At 44.3% G+C, this 19,452-nt stretch overlaps 1 protein-coding gene across 1 annotated transcript in view; it reads right to left on the bottom strand.

Annotated features, from left to right (window-relative positions):
- Positions 1-19,452, bottom strand: part of Ush2a (usherin) — a 666,484-nt gene that overhangs the window by 225,333 nt on the left and 421,699 nt on the right. Inside the window, exons 38-40 of the mRNA NM_001302219.1 lie at positions 15,838-15,988; positions 15,076-15,218; positions 2,214-2,839 (exon numbers count right to left, since the gene is read on the bottom strand). Coding sequence (NP_001289148.1) covers positions 2,214-2,839; positions 15,076-15,218; positions 15,838-15,988 — 920 coding nt within the window. The remainder of the gene's footprint in view (positions 1-2,213; positions 2,840-15,075; positions 15,219-15,837; positions 15,989-19,452) is intronic.

Genomic DNA, 19,452 nt, shown 5'->3' with positions numbered 1-19,452 from the left:
AGTACCTACACAGCTTTGGGACGCTGCTGGTGAGAAGCACATCAGTAGATGTTGCCCCTTGTCCTGGATGCTTCAACACCAACATCCCAAATGCAGCTCTTCTCTCTAAACTTACCCGGCCCCTGCTAGTGCTACTAGTAGCACCGCATGACTAAGATCAGCGAAATACCGTCCTTTACTGCACGGATCGCTCTCCCTATTAACCTTTAATTTGATTCTGCTCCTGCCCTGCTCCCCCACCCTTGCCAGTTGCAGGACTCTATTATGCACACGTGTTTGTGAGGTAAGCCCCGTGAGGTAAGGGCCTTTCTTTTGGTCCTACTTCTCTGTCTCTAGTGTCAAAAGGAGACATTCATAAATGCGCTTGAGGGAACATTGGAAGTGGAACATATTGTCACTGTTAATATTATTGACAATTTACTTAGAAGAGTAGTGCATGGTAAATATTGAATGGCTTTCTTAACCCGAGCATTAATGACTATCCTGTGGTTCCTCATAAATGTTTTATCTATCTGCAATTTTGATTTCGGATCTGTCCTTGCAGAGAGCAAGTCACAGTTTGCCAGGCATATATCTGTTTACCAGGGGCTATCGCACTAGGAAAAGGTACCTCGGTGAAGTTTTAAGCGATTTCCCAAGTACAATGTTGAGCCAGCAATACTAACACGAAAGTCTGCTCTTTGAGCCACATTTAAATGCACTCCATGATGCACCAGATTTAGTTCAGTATTCCATGCACTCTCTTTATTTCCTAGATTAAAAATGGGAATTAATGCAGGGGTGAGGACCGGAGTTCTCGCCTGGCTGCTGTCGCTCTGTACTGCAAGCTCTTTCTAAAAACTTGGCCTGGGGTTGCAATGGTTTCGTGAGCCTGAGGTTCACTCCTGGGATTCAGCTCCCTTAGCCAAGCTAATGAAAACCCAGCCAGCAGTCAGACAGGTATTAAAGATCAGAGCAACGTCTGTGGTGTAGCTGTCACCTTAAGCATCCCATAGCACAGGCCATCGACCACCACCACCCCAAAGTCCCACGAAACGTTTCCAAAGTTGAGAAAGTCAGTTCTGCAATGATCACTGATTCCGTGTTTGCTTGTTATTTGTTTTGCTTTTTTATTTGACCAAAGATCGCTTCTTATGGGTTTTCCAGTCCATACAGCAAATATCATATATGCTGTATTTAAAAATTGCGTTCCACTTAGTACTCAGTCAGCAGAATGGCATATGTTTGACTTAATTCACCAACATTGGGTTACGATAACCATTCTCAGAGGGGAGACAATTAAGATCATTTCAGGTGTTTAATTTTCAAAGACCAACTTTTAAAGAAAAAAAAAAAACTGCTAGGGAGTTACTTCTAGATCGTGGGTTAAATGGATTTCCTGCCAAACCTAACTTACCCAGCATCACCTAGCATGCGCCTTCCACTGGTGAGAGAGGACGCAGCCTAGATCTAAGGAATAATTCCAACAGACGAACTCTGCTGTTATGCAAATGCCCTTTGCTTTGTGCTCTGGTGAGCAAGCTGCCGCTGTACCAAGCCTTTTGGCAGTGGTACAAGAGCGAACCCACAGAAGCATGTGTGTATTTATACAAAAGAGGCTTCTACGCTGCAAAACTCCCTCCTGTTTGGTTACACTAATTTCCCTTGAATGAAGTTTGTATGCCAGCCAAAACAATGGTAGTTACCCCGTCCTCTGGAGTTCAATCCCTAAAGAATGAGGCAAATAATTGAGCTTTCTGGATATCCCAGCAATATGCTATTTTCTCCATTTCTTTCTCCATAATTTTAGTTCTTGCACTTTTGTTTTTAATAAGGAAGGCCGGATTAATATGGTGTGCAATTTTTGTTTGTGGATGTGCCCCTCAGTATTTCCATCAGATACCCATCTTGGCTCATTTTCTGATCCGCTTAAATATGCTGTGGCGTGGAGACTAAGCATCCCACAGCGGTGTCAAAGTATTTCATGTGTACGAGGCAAATAGCAGTCTCTCAACAATATAATTAAAGGAATACAGGGAGAAATGAAAAACTGACATTGGATTTGAGATAGTTTGGGCTAAAGGCCAAAAGCCCAGTTTCTGCAGCAAATGCCTAGGACAATAAATGTATGTGGTAGTCTTGTCAGTAGATGGCTCTGTTCAACACAGAGTGCAGCCAGGGTGGGTTCACACGTCTGTGGGTTTGCAGAGAAGGCAGAGCACCCCACACCTTACCTCGACTGCATCCGGTCCCAGCACATGCACCGTGGGCGGCTGCACTCCGGAAGGACGGGATGGTCTTGTGGTCACTTCCACCCAAGCACTGCTGTTTGTGCCTCCATTAAGAGTGCTCCCCAGAACCCGGTATTCATAGTGTGTCCAAGGGCGGAGGGCGGGATCATTATCTATAAACCTCACGGCTTGACTTCTTGGAAGGATCACCAGGCTCCTAACTTCCTCTTGCTCTTTGACCCGTCTCTCGATGGTAATGTTCTCAACCAAGCCATCGAGGTGCGTCGGGGGTTGCCAAGATACTATGATCTTGGTTGGAGTGTATGGCAACAGCTCTGGGCCTGGGATACCTTCTGGAGTTCCTGGGAGTGTCCACACAGTCTCAGACGCTGGTGACATGGAGCACCCTTTGGAGGAGCAGGCTTCTATCTGGAACTGATAGGCCGTGTGAGGCCGCAGATGGACCACAGTGCAGTTAGTGACCCCTCCAGAGACTGTTAAGTAGAGGCGGCCATGCTGGTAAATGTTATAATGGGTGATGGCCCCATTGCACTCTGTAGGCTTCCGCCAGGCAACCGACATCATCCCTGCTTTCACATTTAGAACAGGAGCGTCCATAGGTCCAGGCTCTATAAAGGAGAACACAGCCAGGAAGTCCTGGCCTTACAAACTGCCCACAGACTCTTGACAGTAAAACTCAAATGAAGAAGCACTCAGTAGAGACAAGAGACAAACAGGTAAAGGGTGAGAGGGCAGGTGCGACTGCCCCGCTCATCACCATAGTGAATTCCTCGCTGAATATTTCTGAAGTTGCCCTTCCCTGGCTAACATAGGTCCATCAAAACCATTCCTTTTAATTAAAGCCAATGCTAAAAATATCCATAGAAATCATTTGTTGTTGTTGTTGTTGTTGTTTTTTCTTTTTAATCAAAAGTGGAATATACGAAGTGAAGGGTTAACAAAAGTTCTGGCTTCGGCCACATTTTGCTCCCCGGATCCCCCAGCACTAATTCTATCCAACGACTCTGTTCTAACAGACCCGAGAGTTTACAACCCACAGAAACCCTGCAGCAGCATCTTCATTACCCATTCCATAGGATGCTGCTCCTGTTTATCATGCTAATCCACGGTTTGCGATTCATCTACTCCCTGTTAATATTATCGGCGACTTTTTTCTTTCCCTGTGCCTGTGTCAGGGCTGACGATGATCTAGCTCCCTCACCTACAGATAAATAAACAATGCACCCATCTGACCTTTAGGTTAACAGGTTTTGCGCTTGCTCCACTCAGCCCTCTAACTGATTCAATTACCATAAAGGTTCGGGAGGCCCCATGAATACTGAAAAAGGCCCACCATATGCCTGCAGAGGGGGGGGGCAGCAAGCTCTCTGCAGCCCTCCAGAGAAATTCCTTAATTGTAAATAATTTCACCATGCGACACAATCAAGTCACCTTGAATGCGAATCCCCTCGGCCCGCGCAGGCAAAGTGTTATTTAAGCTTTACTGGGCTGCGTTAAATTCTGCAATTTGAAGGGCTGTTAAGTTTTTCAATTGAAATTTCATTTAAAATGCAGGTGCTTTTTATTATATTGCGGCTTTACTGCTCTCTGGGTACAAGCAGGAACATGGAGCAATAACACAAATCTGGCTCAATCACTGATCAGTAGCAGCTGTAATTCCAGAACATTTAGCATTCTTATAAACCATGGCCTGAGATCTATAAATTGCTACAACGGATCAAAAAAAAAAAATACCATAGCCCTCTCTTCTGCCCATAGCAATTTTGACATTTATGAGATTTTTTTTTCCTGTGAACATTAGATTTTATTGAAAATCTTTTAAAAAGATATAGTTGGATTTAATAATTGTTTAAAACAGCATTGATTTGAGTGTGAATGTGTGATTCAGTGTCCCACCGAGGTGCAAGTGTTAAAGCAGCCACAGACTCGGGAAGCCAGTGGCTGAGGTAATAGCTGGTTAAAGGGTGTTTTCAAACAGAATGGTCCACGTTTTAGCCACCTACTGGACTCATGGTAGAATCGTAATTCGTCTTTTGAAGGGGCCTGATATCAAGCCATTTTTGACCATTTGGTCACACGTCCTTTGTGGAGATAGAATCCTAGTGTCCTAGTGATGTTGGTACAGACATTCCCCAGGTTGCTCTGCTGTTAACTTCCACTTGAAAGCCATCTGAACGCATCGGTGACATTTCTTCTCACCTCTCCAGTACATAGGTACCGAAGCAATTATCATACCAACATGGGGATACGGCTCCTTTCTTAGCCAGGCGTGTCATGCACGGTGAGCTATCTCCCAGAGAAGAGTAAGTGAGATCCTTGCAAGCTATGAATGTTGTTTTGCAATCTTTAAGGGGGAAAAAAACTCTTTTGATATGGGAGCTTGTAAAATCGATGGTGGAGATTCAAGCCTTCAGCCTAACCCTCTCTCACCCCCTCTCCCCAGTGAAGAGTAAGATACACTTAAAAATCAGAATGTTTCTGAGCAGGTTTTCATCAGGGTCTCGCATAATTATTCCCTCCTCTGTGAGCTATCAAGCCATGAGCTTCTTCAGGGAAAAGTACCAACAAGGATGTAGTTTGTTCTCTGTGACGAGAATAAAGCCTTTTATTTCTCCGGAAGATGCTGATGTGTGATAGGTAAAACATCCGTGATAATGAGCCCAACTTGCACTTCAAACTCCCACGGAGCACAGCCCTTCCTTAAAGACCTCTTATCTGGGGAAGAGGGGACATTCAATTTCAATTTCATGATCCCCGTTCCCCAAAGCCAGCATACATTTTATTAGCTTCTCTCTCGGGGGAAGCCGAGTGCAGTCCCTGCTTCCACTGCAGAAGGGTCCTTTAAAGCATCTCTCGGAGAGGGAGAGACTTGGCTTAATTAGCTCCTTTGGTTAGGGAAGTGTTAAAACCTGACTTCTGGCACTCTTTCAATTTAGTGCTTTAAGATGATAAGCAGGATCGTCTAATTCTATATACAAATCAACTGTCCTGCTACTGCTCCGTTGAAAGGGTCACCACAATTATGTAAAACATGAGTAATAACTGTAATTGGGGTAGCCGGCTAATACAATAAAAAAGCCGTGAACACGGGAAGAGTTACGCTCACCGCAGTAGCTATCACTTTCTAAAGTAAGAATTCACGGGTGAAATGACATGAAAAAGATGGTTATAAAATTTTAATGGAATGATAAAAGGCAAAAGTCAGCCTCTCAGCTGAATTCGTAAAATCCTTATACATCACAATCAGCTCCTTAACTGTAAAATCAATGTGGAGTATAGCATGTTGTCAATGCCTCTGTCACTCGAGGGGAGGTGAGGAAATCTGACAGGCACACAGCTCAGCTACCCAGTGATGAAGGTACAAGGGAGCAGCTCTCTCCGGAGGCGTAATTGTTTGGAGAGCACCCCGCCTGGAGCCAGGGACAGGAGCCTGCTCTCTGGTCAAATCACGGACTCCTGGTTCCGATGAGCTCCTCTTGGCGTTAATAACCGAAAGCAGTCTTATTTTGGCACTTATGTGATCTTAGTAGGAAACTGCTCGGCTCACCAGAGAGGTTCTGCCCCAGCCTAATAGAAAGTCATGACCTTGCTAAGAAAGGGGTGTGAGCCTTTTCACAGTAAGCTCTGATGTGTGTGATGGAGGGGTGTGTGTGTGCATTGTGCACAGGACCAACACGAGAAATGGTTCCCAACTAGAGGTGCGCATGAAGTTCAGGGATTCGGGATGAAAAGTCTTTTACACGTGTTTGCTATGGAGTTAGCAACAACGATGGTGGTACTTTTCCTGTTATGGTCTCAAATGCCCTCAAGCTAATATTTTAGCATTCTCATAGAGAGAACCTCACTGAGTTTAAAAACTCTTTCCAGCTCCTATTAACTCCTAAGTGAATAGCCCCTAAATTTGCCAGTGAATTAAAAACCATGGGGGCCGTATATAGATGGCCATTAGACAAAGCTATACATCACATGCCTAAGGTAGCCACACTATTCGCCAGCACCGTGCTAGCTAGAAGCATGGCACCCTCTGCCTCCTCTTTAATCATGAATTCTTCCATCAATTCATTATTTATACCCAACAACTTCCCCAAAGAATTTTTGACAGCTAATAACGGAAGAGCCAAATGCAAGAAGACCAATAGGATAACGAGAAGGGAATATTCATGTTGCAATCATGTAGATGGCACCACAGTGCACCCCTAAAACAAATACTCCAAACATGAGCTGGAGACTGGCACAGGGTCAACTCTCAGCTTTCTGATGAGTGACTGGGGGCGGGGAACCCCAACACAAGGCTCCGAGATCTATTGAGAGAACAGCGGCGTTCTAGCAACTGTTGGAAGCAGAGAGGTGCTTCCGTGGACAGTCTTGGGTTGCAAAGAACATGTGCTGTGCCAACATGAGAAAGAGCCAGGGTGTAGACATCTGTCAGAGTAGCTGCCCATGCAGAATCGGCTCCACCTGGGTTAAAGTGGGTGTAACTGTCAGCTCTGCTCACAGGGGCTCTTTCCTGATTCCCCAACTTCCCCCCTACACACACACACACACACGCGCGCGCGCGCGCACACACACACGCACATGCTGGCTGCTCTTTTAGATCATGACCATTTTTAATCACTCTTGGAAGAGTATTATTTGGGGGAGGATTATGATCAGAATGAGTGAGAGAGCATTATTACAAGAGTCTTCGTAGAGTTTTAGTATGTTCTAGAATGTTTCAGATAGACAGATGTGTGTGTGTGTGTGTGTAACAATCTATTGAAAATGATCACACAAACACCCCACCTTTGGCCATGGTTAACATTTCTCAGATGTTTGAAGTCTCTAAGGAGATTGGAGATGATTTAATGCTGGTTGTTTAAGACCTAGACGTGGTAGTTCCCAAAGGATCAGCGCAAAGTCCACTGAGAACTTCCAAACATGAATAGTTCTTTTTTTTTTAAAGAACAAAAATACTTATTAAAAACATTCTGAGCACATTCCGGATAGAGCATAGTTTAAAGGCCAGAATAAACAGATGGTTACTGTCCAGCGCCTGGTATAGACCAGGCTCTCAGTAAAGATGAGACCGCAGCAGTAAGGCAACCGTGAAAAAAGTTACTTATTAATTAATTAAACTAAGTGTAAGACAGGCTAGACAGGGATGGATTTCTTGTTACTTCTCTATGTAGCTTTATCTAAAGGCTGTAAGGAATGTTGCAATTAGGGACCAAGTTTGCCAGAGCAGGCCTGCTTTAATGCGCTCAAAGGGGATTTAAGAGCTCAGGGAGGAACCTGAGGCCAGATGTATGCAATTTTTCCTTCTTCAGTCGATCACCTAAAGAAGTTTCTGTCACTCATATGGTGTGAACAACTTCACTCAACGTTAAGATTATGATATAAGAATTAAGAAATAACAGTAAGACACTTGCCCTTACTAATTTTGGAAATGCAGGAATTTGGGGTATTGATCCGTGCAGTTGGGGAAAAGGCTTATAGGGACAAACGTGGAGACTTTCTTAGTATTGAGACTTAGGGGGCTTTTGTGGCTGCAGAGATGGCTCAGCAGGCCAGAGCACTTGCTGCTCTAGAAGAGGACCAGCGTTCCATTGCCAGCAGCCACATGGAAGCATTCATCACTCTGTCGTGCCAGCTCCAGACTCCCCGGTGACCCAGGCCCTCTCTGGCCTCCACGGGCACCAGCGTGCATGGGGCGCGTAGACATAAGCAAAGCGAATGCCCACACACAGAAAGAAAGGGAAAACGGGCTGTTTGTCCTCAGATTCCTCTTGTCTGTGGGACAGACCTTCATGTGCACATGTGAAAGCATAAAACGGGTCAGCATCCAGCCCTTAATATTCAGAGCATTTGGGGGAAGATATCTGGAGTAGAAGAAACAAAATGACCATGTGGCCCCGACTTAAACTTATAGCTCATCTCTCTTCATTAATGGAAACATTATTTTATAATCTAAGTGCTGTTGCTAAAATGTGACTCCCCGGGGGGAAGTGCAGGCAATGGCTAACCCTTCTCCTAAGGTCACAACGACAGGCAAAGGCTCAGTTCTGCCAAAACCCACTCCAGGGAGCAAGGGACTTATTGGGCTTCCTTCCAAAGCAGAGGTGAGGGGTTACTTACAGGGGTGTGCATGTTCCTCCCACAACTGGCTGGACCCAAAAAGCCTTTAGCCAACAGGGCCAAGGGCTTCCCATAGCTGCAGAAAGGGAGCCTCCCTTCCTTAGCCTCACACAGCCTCCAAGTTCCAGCCCCTCCCCTAGACCGCAAGTAATTAAGGCAGAGTTGCTTGCACCAGAGTGGCTGTATGCTCAGCTGAGAGTCATGTGACTTAACTGCCCCTCCTCCCAAAGGACTTAATAGTCTACAAGCCTAGCTAGGGTCGTGCCTTTGAAATGGGGCCCAGCTGAAGTTCCCACAGTGGTAGATGCTTGGCTCCACAAAATCATTTGCAAGCGCACTCAACCCCAATTTAAAAGACTTCCACTTTCCTCTGCGTAGATGCCTCTTAAGGATGCTGCTTAAGGCTTGACATTCCAAAACACACTAGTGATGAAAGAGTATGTTTGCTGCGTAATACTGACTTTTAAATGTAAGCACCTACACTTACATCGCCAGGCTAAAAACAAGGAAAGGGCTTTCTGTTTGGCTGTCTCCTCACCCACTTTTGAAAAGCACAAGGTTTGGTTTGGAACCTCTGTGGCTAAAACGTCCTCTGTCATGGAGAGAAGGCTAATGCCAAGGTAGCCACAGGCCTATCTCTAGCCATAGAGAAGACTAAGCATCATGCCCCTCCCCCACTTCAACTCTTGCTCTCCCTTCCTCCTCCCACGGACACCCTGAAAGCCCTCCTCACTGCTCTGGTTTTGGGGGGGGGGGTCACTTTCCTTCTCTTCTGGACCAGTTGCCATGAAGCACATTTGAAATGGTATTAAAGGAAATGCCCATGTCTACCGTCCATACGTATTCTCATTGTTGCTGTCAAGAAGGATTTCCCAGCATCTTTTGGGAGCCACCCCAACCTCGTAGGTGTCTCAGCTGTATGGACTGTTTTCTGTTTTACCCTCCCCAATCAGCAGAAGCCTCCAGGGAGGAATAGTGTATTGTTCACCTTCCTTATGTTCATGACCTTCACAGTCTTTTTGTCTCTGTCTCTCACCGTGTGTGTGTGTGTGTGTGTGTGTGTGTGTGTGTGTGTGTGTGTGCTCAAGTGCACACATGTGCACACGCCACATTCTTGCCCCATCAAACAGCAGTACTTGGCAGCTTTGGCCATGTGGTTCTAGCTTCAGAGTCACAGGAAAGGAGCTGTGGAATTTCCCTCTGAGAATAAGGAAAGCCACTGAGGGGTGGTCAGGTGTCAGGGGTGTCCCTGCATGGAGCTCTAGGGAGGCTATTGTGTGAAACTGTGAAGGTGACACCTGCAGCATTGGTGATGTCAAGATAGTAGAGACTCCAGGGTCAAGGGACACCTGAGAAGAAAAGTATCAATGGAGGAATAAGTGCTAATAGAGTGTAGATTCAGACCAAGAGAAAAAGGTGTGTTGTAGTCCACAGAGCTGAAAGGCAGTGGAGATCTGAAGAGCCCTTTGACGATAGACACAGAGATGCAGAGTTTGCAGTTTGCCCAGCTGGATTTCAGTCTTGTTTGGCCCAGAATTCTGAACTTTGCTCCCATCCTATGTTTTGGTATATCCTGTGCCACAGTGTGTTGGAAGTTACGTGGTCTCCTCGTTGGATTTGATTTCACAAGGGGTTCTAGTTACAGTTACACTATAGTCACAGTTGCTGTCCCTAACTTCACTCAACGATGAACTGTGACCTAAAGTGTGAGGCAAATAAACCCTTTCCTTCCCTAAAGGTCATGATCTTTGTCAGAGCAACTGAAGGAAACTAAAACACCCGGTTCATACAAGGGTAAAGGTCCAAAAGACCCTAGATTTGATGCAACAGATCACCAAAGCGTGTTAATGTCCGCTTGATATCACAATGTGTATAAGCGGCGTATCTATTTATCACACTGAAGACAAACTTGATCTGCAGCAAGATAATGAACAAATATGGAAAAGCATCTGTATGAACCCTCAGAATAAAATGCTAAATCCCCAAATTTATTTAGTAATGTCACTTAGATTTATGCTTATAAATAGAGGGGTTTGTTGGGGGAGTCTGGAGAGATGGCTCAACAGTTCTGTGTACATACCTACAGACAGACAGACAGACAGACTATCCTTTCATAGGACGTCAGTTCAGTTCCCAGCAGCCATACTGGATGGTTCATTGGGAACCATCCTGTGACTCCAATTCCAGGAGGAATCTTGTGCCTTCTGGGCATCTGTACTCATTGCAAATACTCTCTACATGCATATGCATCATTAAAGACACATCTTTAAAGTATGTAAGTATGAATTGTTGAATTATCAGTCTTGGAGAAATAGTCAGGTTCTTTTAAGTGTCTGACCATGGAGTCACTTGTTGTGGGGTTGGTTTTGAGGTCAGTAATGATTTTTAGGAAGTAATATCATTAGTTGAACTCATTGCTTGTACGTAGATACAATTTTGATAAACTATCACCCTTTCCCCCAAAACCCACCTAAATATTTCAATTTCAGTCTAAATATAAGTAAATATTTCAGTCTCCTTACCTAGAAAATCGTTATTAAAAATAGATTATGACTCTTCCTAGTCTAGCATTTTTCCTTTAAAGCAAAGTGGGTGGAGGTATATTTGACACGGGCCTGGAATTTAGTAGGAGAAGCCCATCTATCATCATATTGAAGCTGAAGCTCACAGAACCCTGCCTCAAACTAAAATGTTTACATTCATATACTACACACAGACAGCTATCAATGTATGGGAGCTGTAGAATATCTATGGGCTCAGAAGCACCATTTTGTATGGCTTAGAAAATGACGCCATTTTGGGTTGGAGTGCTAGCTTATTTAGGAAGCACAAGGACCTGAGTTTCTACACTAAGATGCATCCTCAGATCCCACACTAAGAATGGCTTTGGTGTCAGGTGCTTACAAGTCCCATTTCCAGGGAGGCAGAGATAGCTGCAGTCTCCCTGACCACAGCCCTAGCCTACCTGACAAGTTCTAGGCTAGTGAGAGACTGTCAAAGAAAAGAATACACAGCAGCTCCTGAGGAATGACATCTGGTTAGCCTTTGACCTCTGCATGTATACAACACACACACACACACACACACACACACACACATACACACACACACTTATACACGATCATATACTCACACCTGTTCACACATGCACACTCACAATACTCACACATACACATGCACATTCACATACTCTCACACACACTTGTACACACTAGCACACACACACTCAAACATGCATACTCACACATATTTTCACACACACTTGCACACATTCTCACACACATACACTCACACATGCACACAATCACACTCTCACACATGCACATTCACACATATACTCATACACATACATACACATGCACACTCACATGTGCTCTCACATACTCACTTGTACACACACTCACAAGTACACACTCACAATACTCTCTTACACACACATTTGCAACACTTGCCCACACACTCACATATATGCTTACACATGCACGTGCACTCACATTCTCACACACAAACTCATACAGAGACACACAAATCAAATGACTAAAAAGTGCTTTCAGGTGCTAGCTGTGGTGATTTTACCTCCTATGGTAAACTTACTCACCTGAGTACAGTGTACACTGTAGAGCTCTGCAAACGGTGCACATGTCAGCTGCTTGAACTACCACTAGGACACTTTACAAAAGTCCATGTGCTGTTTATACTTATCTGGCTGCAAATGCTCGAACACTACAGTGACCAAGCTGGCTGCAACAAAAATCTTCTGTTGACATATTTAACAGGATTTAAATTCATAGGAAGGATGCATTGTTTGTATTTGCCGTCTGCACCCTCAGTTTTTAAAAATGCACAGAACTGGATATTGGTGGCACACTAATATAAATGATCAATTATTTGGAAAAAAAAACCATTGTAATGCTTCACAGCGTTTGTACTGGAGAACTTCTCCTCATACCCTAGATGTGGCTTCTGAGGTAAAAGCACATTCTGACCTACATCTCTGGTTTCAGATTATCACAGGCAAAAGATGCTAATCATATTTAACCAGAGGGTCAAAGAGACTTGTTCCTCGAAACTATAGTTTCTACACTCATTTACGGCACGTAATCATGAAAATACAACAGAGGTGTGGTCTCTGTAGGATGATAGAATCTGGATGCATAGTTATTTCTAGTTTAACAATCCCCACATTTTTGTGCACTAAAAGCCCTCCTCTTACCATCTGACACACCTGCTCCTGGGTCTGACACAGTTTGCTGAGGGAGCTCACTTCTTGCCTGCATCTCTACCTCTTTGGTTTCACAGCCCTGCCACAGTTTTGGTAGACAGCGCTGCCTCAAGATACCACGTAAGCAACACTACCATAGGTGCTCTACCCATGCGCCAAGATTTGTCTCTGTGACGGAAGCCAAGAGGCCTCTGTTGGTGGGGGAGACTTCAAATATGAGTGTGAGAGGACTTCTCTGCTTCACCATAAGATGAGATGAGACACTTCTGCACTGATCACTACTCCAGCAGAGGAGAGGAGGTGCCGAGGGTGATTCTGGCATGGATCTGTCAGACACAGGCAGCTTTATAAGCCATACCTCGTAGCCTTGACAGAAAAATGGCTTGTGCCCCACGACAATCACTCAGCCTTCCTCACCTCGACTGCATATCCTCTGAGAGGTGGGATCCATCTCTACTGACATCCAAAAGATATAGTGTACTGTCGCCACGGCCCAGGGCTGAGTGTACACTGGGAGCTTGCCTTGCAGTGGCTACCTTCCAGCTCTTGGCTGACATGTGTGACTCGGTGTATATGCAAAGTGGAGGAAAGACCATTTCATCGATCTCCTGGCTTGTGTGATTAAGCAGAAGTGACGGCTGGTGCTTTTCGTGAGATGCCTGTCAAATCATCAAATCCTACTCGTTCTGAAGGGAAGAGAGGAGCACAAGCTCTCAAGCCACACATTACCAAGACGGCAGTGTCTCGGCATAAAAACCCTAACCACGGGCAGTCTGTAGGAATGGCAATACAGTAAGAGGTGATGGGAGACCAATTTGACCAAAAAAGGGTGTTGTACTAAGGGGCAGTGTGCAGTGGTTTTTATACTATCTTCTTACCTGTGGACAGCACGGGCATGGCCACCATTCAGTAAACACTGTGACCAGATTGCTGCCAAGAACACACACACACACACACACACACACACACACACACACACACACACACACACACAGGAAAAGAAAAGAAAAAGAAATTCCTTTTTCCTTTCTACCCACTTGGCTCTCAATTGAGCCATCACCTCTGCAGTGGGTTGAATAGTTATTTTTAGTTAATCTTTATTGAGTGCCATCAAGCATGGTATTTTTAATAGGAGATTAAACATCTATCTTCATCTTTTAAATGTCTCTTCAAAAAATGTATTTTGAATGTGAGCTTTCCAGTTCATAAATCTGAATACCATGGTGACCACAGTGTCTGATTTCCCAAGGTATGTGCCATGCTCTACCTAAAGGTTGGACATCAACGATTCCTGACTCTTGGCACACTTCTTCTTTCTAATTGATGGTATTTGGAGTAGAACCCTGGGGAAAAAAAAAAACCCAAAAACATTTGATAGACCTTTGTATCAAATTGTTTAGCTTGATTCCAGGAGTAATCAAGAATTGGAAGGCACGGAGACAGCTATATTGTTCATAATGGAATTTTTAAAAGTAAAGTAAATGTAAAAGGTGAAAAACTGTTTTCATTCAGACACACTTTATGTCTTATCATTAAGTACTTAAAGTAACTCTGGATATTACAAAAATAAAATAAGGTACTTAATACCAAACCTGCAGTGCTTTGGACATTGTTATGCCTCTGCACTTGTTGGCTTGCACTAATGAAGGTCACTCCTGCTCTTGTTGGCTATAAAACCAGAATGGCAAATGTGCATTGAACAAACCTCTCCTTAGGAGCCCGTGATTAAAAGGCTTGACAGGATTAACCCCAAAAGCTCATTGTTGAAAAATATCGCCTTCCTTCACTGAGGAGGTTGATTTCACTTTCAGCTTTAAAAAAAAAAAAAAAACAACAAAAATAAAAAGAATGCCTGCCTTAATATGTTGGCTTTTATAGACGTAGTTAATATGAAAACCAGATATCACATGTATGTGTTTACTTCTTAAATGTGACTAATCATAATTTTATTTTCAATGTAAAAAGAAATCCCTAAAGAATTCTTGGTTGGTTGAATAAGGCGGAACATAGCCCGTGTTACCCATCATTCCTCAGGCTCTGCCTACCTATCCTTGGATGTTCTATTCAGTATATATATTCAAGTAGGATGGTGCCTGCTTCCGATGATGACTCAATGGCCTCTTACAATGCCACACTGAAACCCCACATATCATCGCTGCCTGCCCTCCAGAAGGTCTCTAAAGCATGTCACAAATGACCAATGTGTGGAAGATCACAACCTTTCCTTGTTCCTTCTGTACCCTGAAGGACTGAGTACTGCCAAGCCATAGCTGACTTATGGTATTTCCTTCTTTCTGTCTCTGGGTCCATCCCTCCATCTTTCTGGGTTCACAATGTTCCTCCTTCTATCGAGAGTAACCACCACTCTCCTCTCTTAACCTGGTCGAGCTACTGCCATTCGACAACAGGAAATCTGGAGGGGCTTTATGTCCTTGTTTTGAGAACCGTAAGGCAGCTAAGGGTCCCTACCATAGCTGATGTTTGACCTTGTACCGTTGGCCTACTTACTGTCTTCTGTAGTCATGAGTGGAGTCCAATCGCTGTATGCACTGCCAAAGCCATTGGTGGCAACCAACCGAAACTCATACACTGTGAACGGCTGGAGACCGGTCACTTCATAGCTTAATAATGCAGAAGGAATGGGGAATAATCTACATGGGAAAGAAATGACCACTGAGAAGCTTTAGACAGCAAATAATTAAGACAAAGAAACAGAAATCAGTCGAATGATACTGTGAAAAGTGTTCAGACATACCAACGTAGATTTAAGTATCATTATTTTCTTCCATCACATTCTATCTACTGCAGAATAAACAGCCATGGGGAAAGACTTTGTTCTCTTATGATACTGAGGACATAAATTCTGGTTGCAAGGTCAGTGGCTGCTCTGAGGACATTACGGGCAGAAGAACAGGTTCTTTGCAGTTTAGCCCAGTTTACAAGTTCCAGTTCTATTCCAGTGTGTAGCACTTGAGTTTGTGAAAGGCTTAAGAATGTGAGGAAAATTTGCTTTCTTTGCTATAAAGACAAATGCTAGATTTTCTTTTCTTTTCTTTTTTTTCTTTTTTCTTTTTTTTTGCAGAGCAAATTTATACCCACAGAAATGTTTGTTCATGTTTTGCTTCATTTGAACGTTTAAAAGACACCCCATTTTGTTGCAAATATTAACCAACCTGCTCTTCAACTCTCATTTTTACAATGAAAACCTTTTTAAAACTGCGGGCACCGTATAAGCCAGCCCACCGGAAGAGACCTAAGTGGAATGCTCACTCTAGAAGGCCGCGGGTGGAGGGGTCAGGCCTCATCTGGAGCTGGTATCTGGGAGAGCCCGGAGCATTGTTGCGAGCTGGTGTAGACCAGACAACCTGAAGACTGGTTGGAGTGGCAGCTGCAAGCCTAGGAGACAGCAGGCCATCTGGAGCTGTCGGGAAACACAGATGAATTAGAGCAGAGAAAACTGTGGGGACATATGCTGGGTGGAGTAGAAATGTTCCGCACACTGGAAAACTGTTCCTCAGGATCAACAGCGACGTTAAACACGGTCCATTTAATTTAACATTTTCGTTCCTGAAGCGCTGCGCTTCCTCCCTGCTCATCGCCACAATGACGTCAGCGCCTCAGACGTAAAAGCCCAGGCTTCCAGACGGAAGAATCCAGAGCCTGTCCCCACACGTACTTCCGTTGATCTAATTGAAAGCACCGAGGAAATGTAGTGAAGCAAACATCGAGTACCTTTAATCTAACCCGGTTTTAGGCAGCCTGAGGGCTGATGCCGTCTGGGTCTTACTCCTCCAGGTCATGTCACCTGTGGTCCCTTAACTGTACCACTGACTGGACCTGGGCTGCTGTATTCCTTCCTTCCAGAAGGATAAGGAGTTTGCTGACGTGGTACTTTTCTGTAATGATTTCACATTCCGATCTTTAGTCTTCCCAAGAACACATGAAAACTAAACTCCTTCCTTCTTGTGTTTCCCACAGTCTGAAAGCCTTTGCATGATGCTCCGTGCTCACTAACATGCCTAGATATTACCCACTGGAAACTTTCTGTGAGCACAGCAGGAATGGTTTTTTTTAAAAAAAGACTTTTCTATAAAAGTATTTTGACAGGATTGTTACAGTTATTTAATTTTTTCGACAATTAGAATTTGCACGAGTCAATCGGATCACTTGTTATGGAACTTGTCGGAGACTCAAAGGCAGATCAAACAGAGCTCTAGGCTTTAGGAAGGTCATCGGATGACTCTGAACCTATGTTCTCTTATCTGTAATTCAGGGACATGTTTCCTTATGTGTACAAAAGTCACACTAGGCATCAACGGAGTTCCTCACTTTGGATTCTAGGGCAGGTCGCCGTCGTCATCATCGTCATCATCATTGTCATCATTGTCATCATCATTATCATCACTACATTTGAGTTAAACTTCCCTTACCATAACTTAGTTACTATGATATTATTTACAAACAAGTTATTTAATGTTTTTACTAGCATTGTAGTAATACATTATCACTATAATGAAGACAAAGTATAGGGGTCCACTTTCAACACCATATGTGTATATATGTATAATATATATCCTGGTAAAGTATGTGGGCTCTTACTCTACAGTGCGGGAGACCCTGCCTGTGAACATGAGGCTAATGAATGGGCAGCAATGAGATGGGAAGAGTCAGATTACATGTTTCATCAATCTTCGGTAAGGGCCTTGAGTTCATCAATAATTCATTCACTTGTTCAATACACATTTATGGAGGCTGTGCTCTGTGTTAAGTAGTGTTCTACCCATGGAGGGGAAGCAGCACCGAGGGAAACAGGTAGCACCCTGTGGAGCTGATGTGTAAGTGAGGGGATTAGGCAATGAAAAGATGTGGGAATGGAGACCTGGAGAAGCGAGCCCTTTCCTGAGGCAAGAGGTGGCTTAGTGGGCAGAGATGCTTGCTTGCTCCTGAGTCTGATGCTGAAGCCGCAGGGTAGACAAGAACTCCTCCTGAGTGAAACTCAAACCCCCAGGAAGGGCCGAAGATCTCCCCTCAAATGGGCAATGTGTTTAGTAAAGAAAATGGAACAGAATGATTAAAAAATTAAAGGTCCCACTGTGAGGGGATGAGGACAGGGATGTGAGTAGAGATAGACGCCATTGTTGAGGTAAGTGTGGCACATGGCAGCAGTAACAACGATGGTGGGGAGATATGCTGTCACCTGGTTGGGAGCCTGTTTGCTGTCAGTAGAAAGTAAGGAAGTCAAGGGCAGTGTCACTGTTTTCAGCCTGGACAAGTGAGTGACTGGTAACCTCCTTTCTGAGCTGACAGGTGCTAAGGCAGGGCACAGGTAATGGCATCTCTCTCTCTCTCTCTCTCTCTCTCTCTCTGTGTGTGTGTGTGTGTGTGTATGTGTGTGTGTGTGTGTGTGTGTGTGTGTGTGTGTGTGTGTGTGAGGGGGGGAGGGAGGGAGGGAGAGAGAGAGAGAGAGACAAAGCTGTGTAACCCATCCTCTGTGTACTGTGTGGTATTTTTCAGTAGACAGATTTCAGATGTCTGGGTAGAGATGGCTTTTACAAGCTAAGACTTGTGAACTTAGAGTCCGAGAGCAGAGGAGAGGAGTACAGACGGGTTCTAAAACCGGAGGCAGGACTCAACTCATAATTTGGGTTTAGGGATTAGGGAAAAAACTAAGAGAAGGTACCAAGGCACTAGGTGCCAAGGAAGGAAGGGTCACCAAAGAGAAGAGAAGGGCTGGTCACCTGTGCCAAGTATGTTGAGAGCTAAGGACCGGCGGTGAAACTCTGCATTTGGTGACCTGAGTTGTTTGGTGACACTGCCAGGAGGAGATGCAGCTTAGGACTTTTAGCCTGAAACTTTATCTGTGACCACAAATAATTTACATCATTTCCCCCCCCCTCACTTGATACATATCCTTTAGTTGGTTTTTAACAAGCACATACATATAAAACATATGCTTCGAAACCAGGCAGGGATTAAAAATTTAAGACACATACCAGCTGCCCCATAAAATCATAACCCTTTTTATTTATTATTTTACCTAATGCTTATAGATGGAGGAATGTGACATTGACTGAATTCTGAGGGAATTTTTTTTTAAGTCATCAGCCTGTAAAAAAAAAAATCAGTTTTAACATGTGTACTAAAATCCCTCTGTGGGTGCATGAGAGCTACCATACTGTGAGGCTTAGAGAGAAGGACCCCCAAAGAGTCCTCCGTAATCTCCAAGTGGTGCACAGCCTCTTCTGACTGACCAGCCAACAGCAAATTCATCCTTTTCCCCATACTTCGATTATACAGAACTGTAACACGTTTGCCAAGAAGCGGCCATCTTCCATGATTTCTGCATGACTCTCCCTCCCGAAAGCCTTCCTTCTCTCTGCTTAGCCCCTTTTATCCTGGGCCCATTTCCTCAGAGGCTCCTTTGCATGAAAGCAATATCGGGGAGCCAGTCATAACTCCAAGCCTGGTCTCCAACACGAGTGCCCTGTATCTATTTCCTTGATATATTGTCCCCAGGATGCCATGTTGCTCAAAAAGCCTCTCTCAAGTTTCATATGACCCTCGCGGGGCAAGCACGCTACAGACAGCCTCCTGAATCAACACATCCTGCCCAGTAAATACTAATTCTACGTGGCAATCGGATAAAACAGCTACCCCCGGCTATAAATCCACAGGAGGGGAGTTTTTAATAAAATTTCAAATTCAACCTTCTTTCGAAGGCAAAAAGGAGAGAACAGAAGGTCATAAATAAATCACGCACTGGACGAGTCAAGATGGTGTAATTTGGGATACATGATTTTATTAAACTTTAAAAATAATAGACTTTTGGACCCAGACTTTAAAAACAGCTCAGCCCCACCCCCACCCCCTATTCAGACAAGACAG

This window comes from Rattus norvegicus, chromosome 13 (genome assembly GCF_021556685.1).
Source record: "Rattus norvegicus strain SHRSP/BbbUtx chromosome 13, alternate assembly SHRSP_T2T, whole genome shotgun sequence".
Lineage (NCBI taxonomy): Eukaryota > Metazoa > Chordata > Mammalia > Rodentia > Muridae > Rattus > Rattus norvegicus.
Note: the sequence above shows the minus strand (reverse complement) of the source record. Positions and strands in the feature narration are given on the sequence as shown.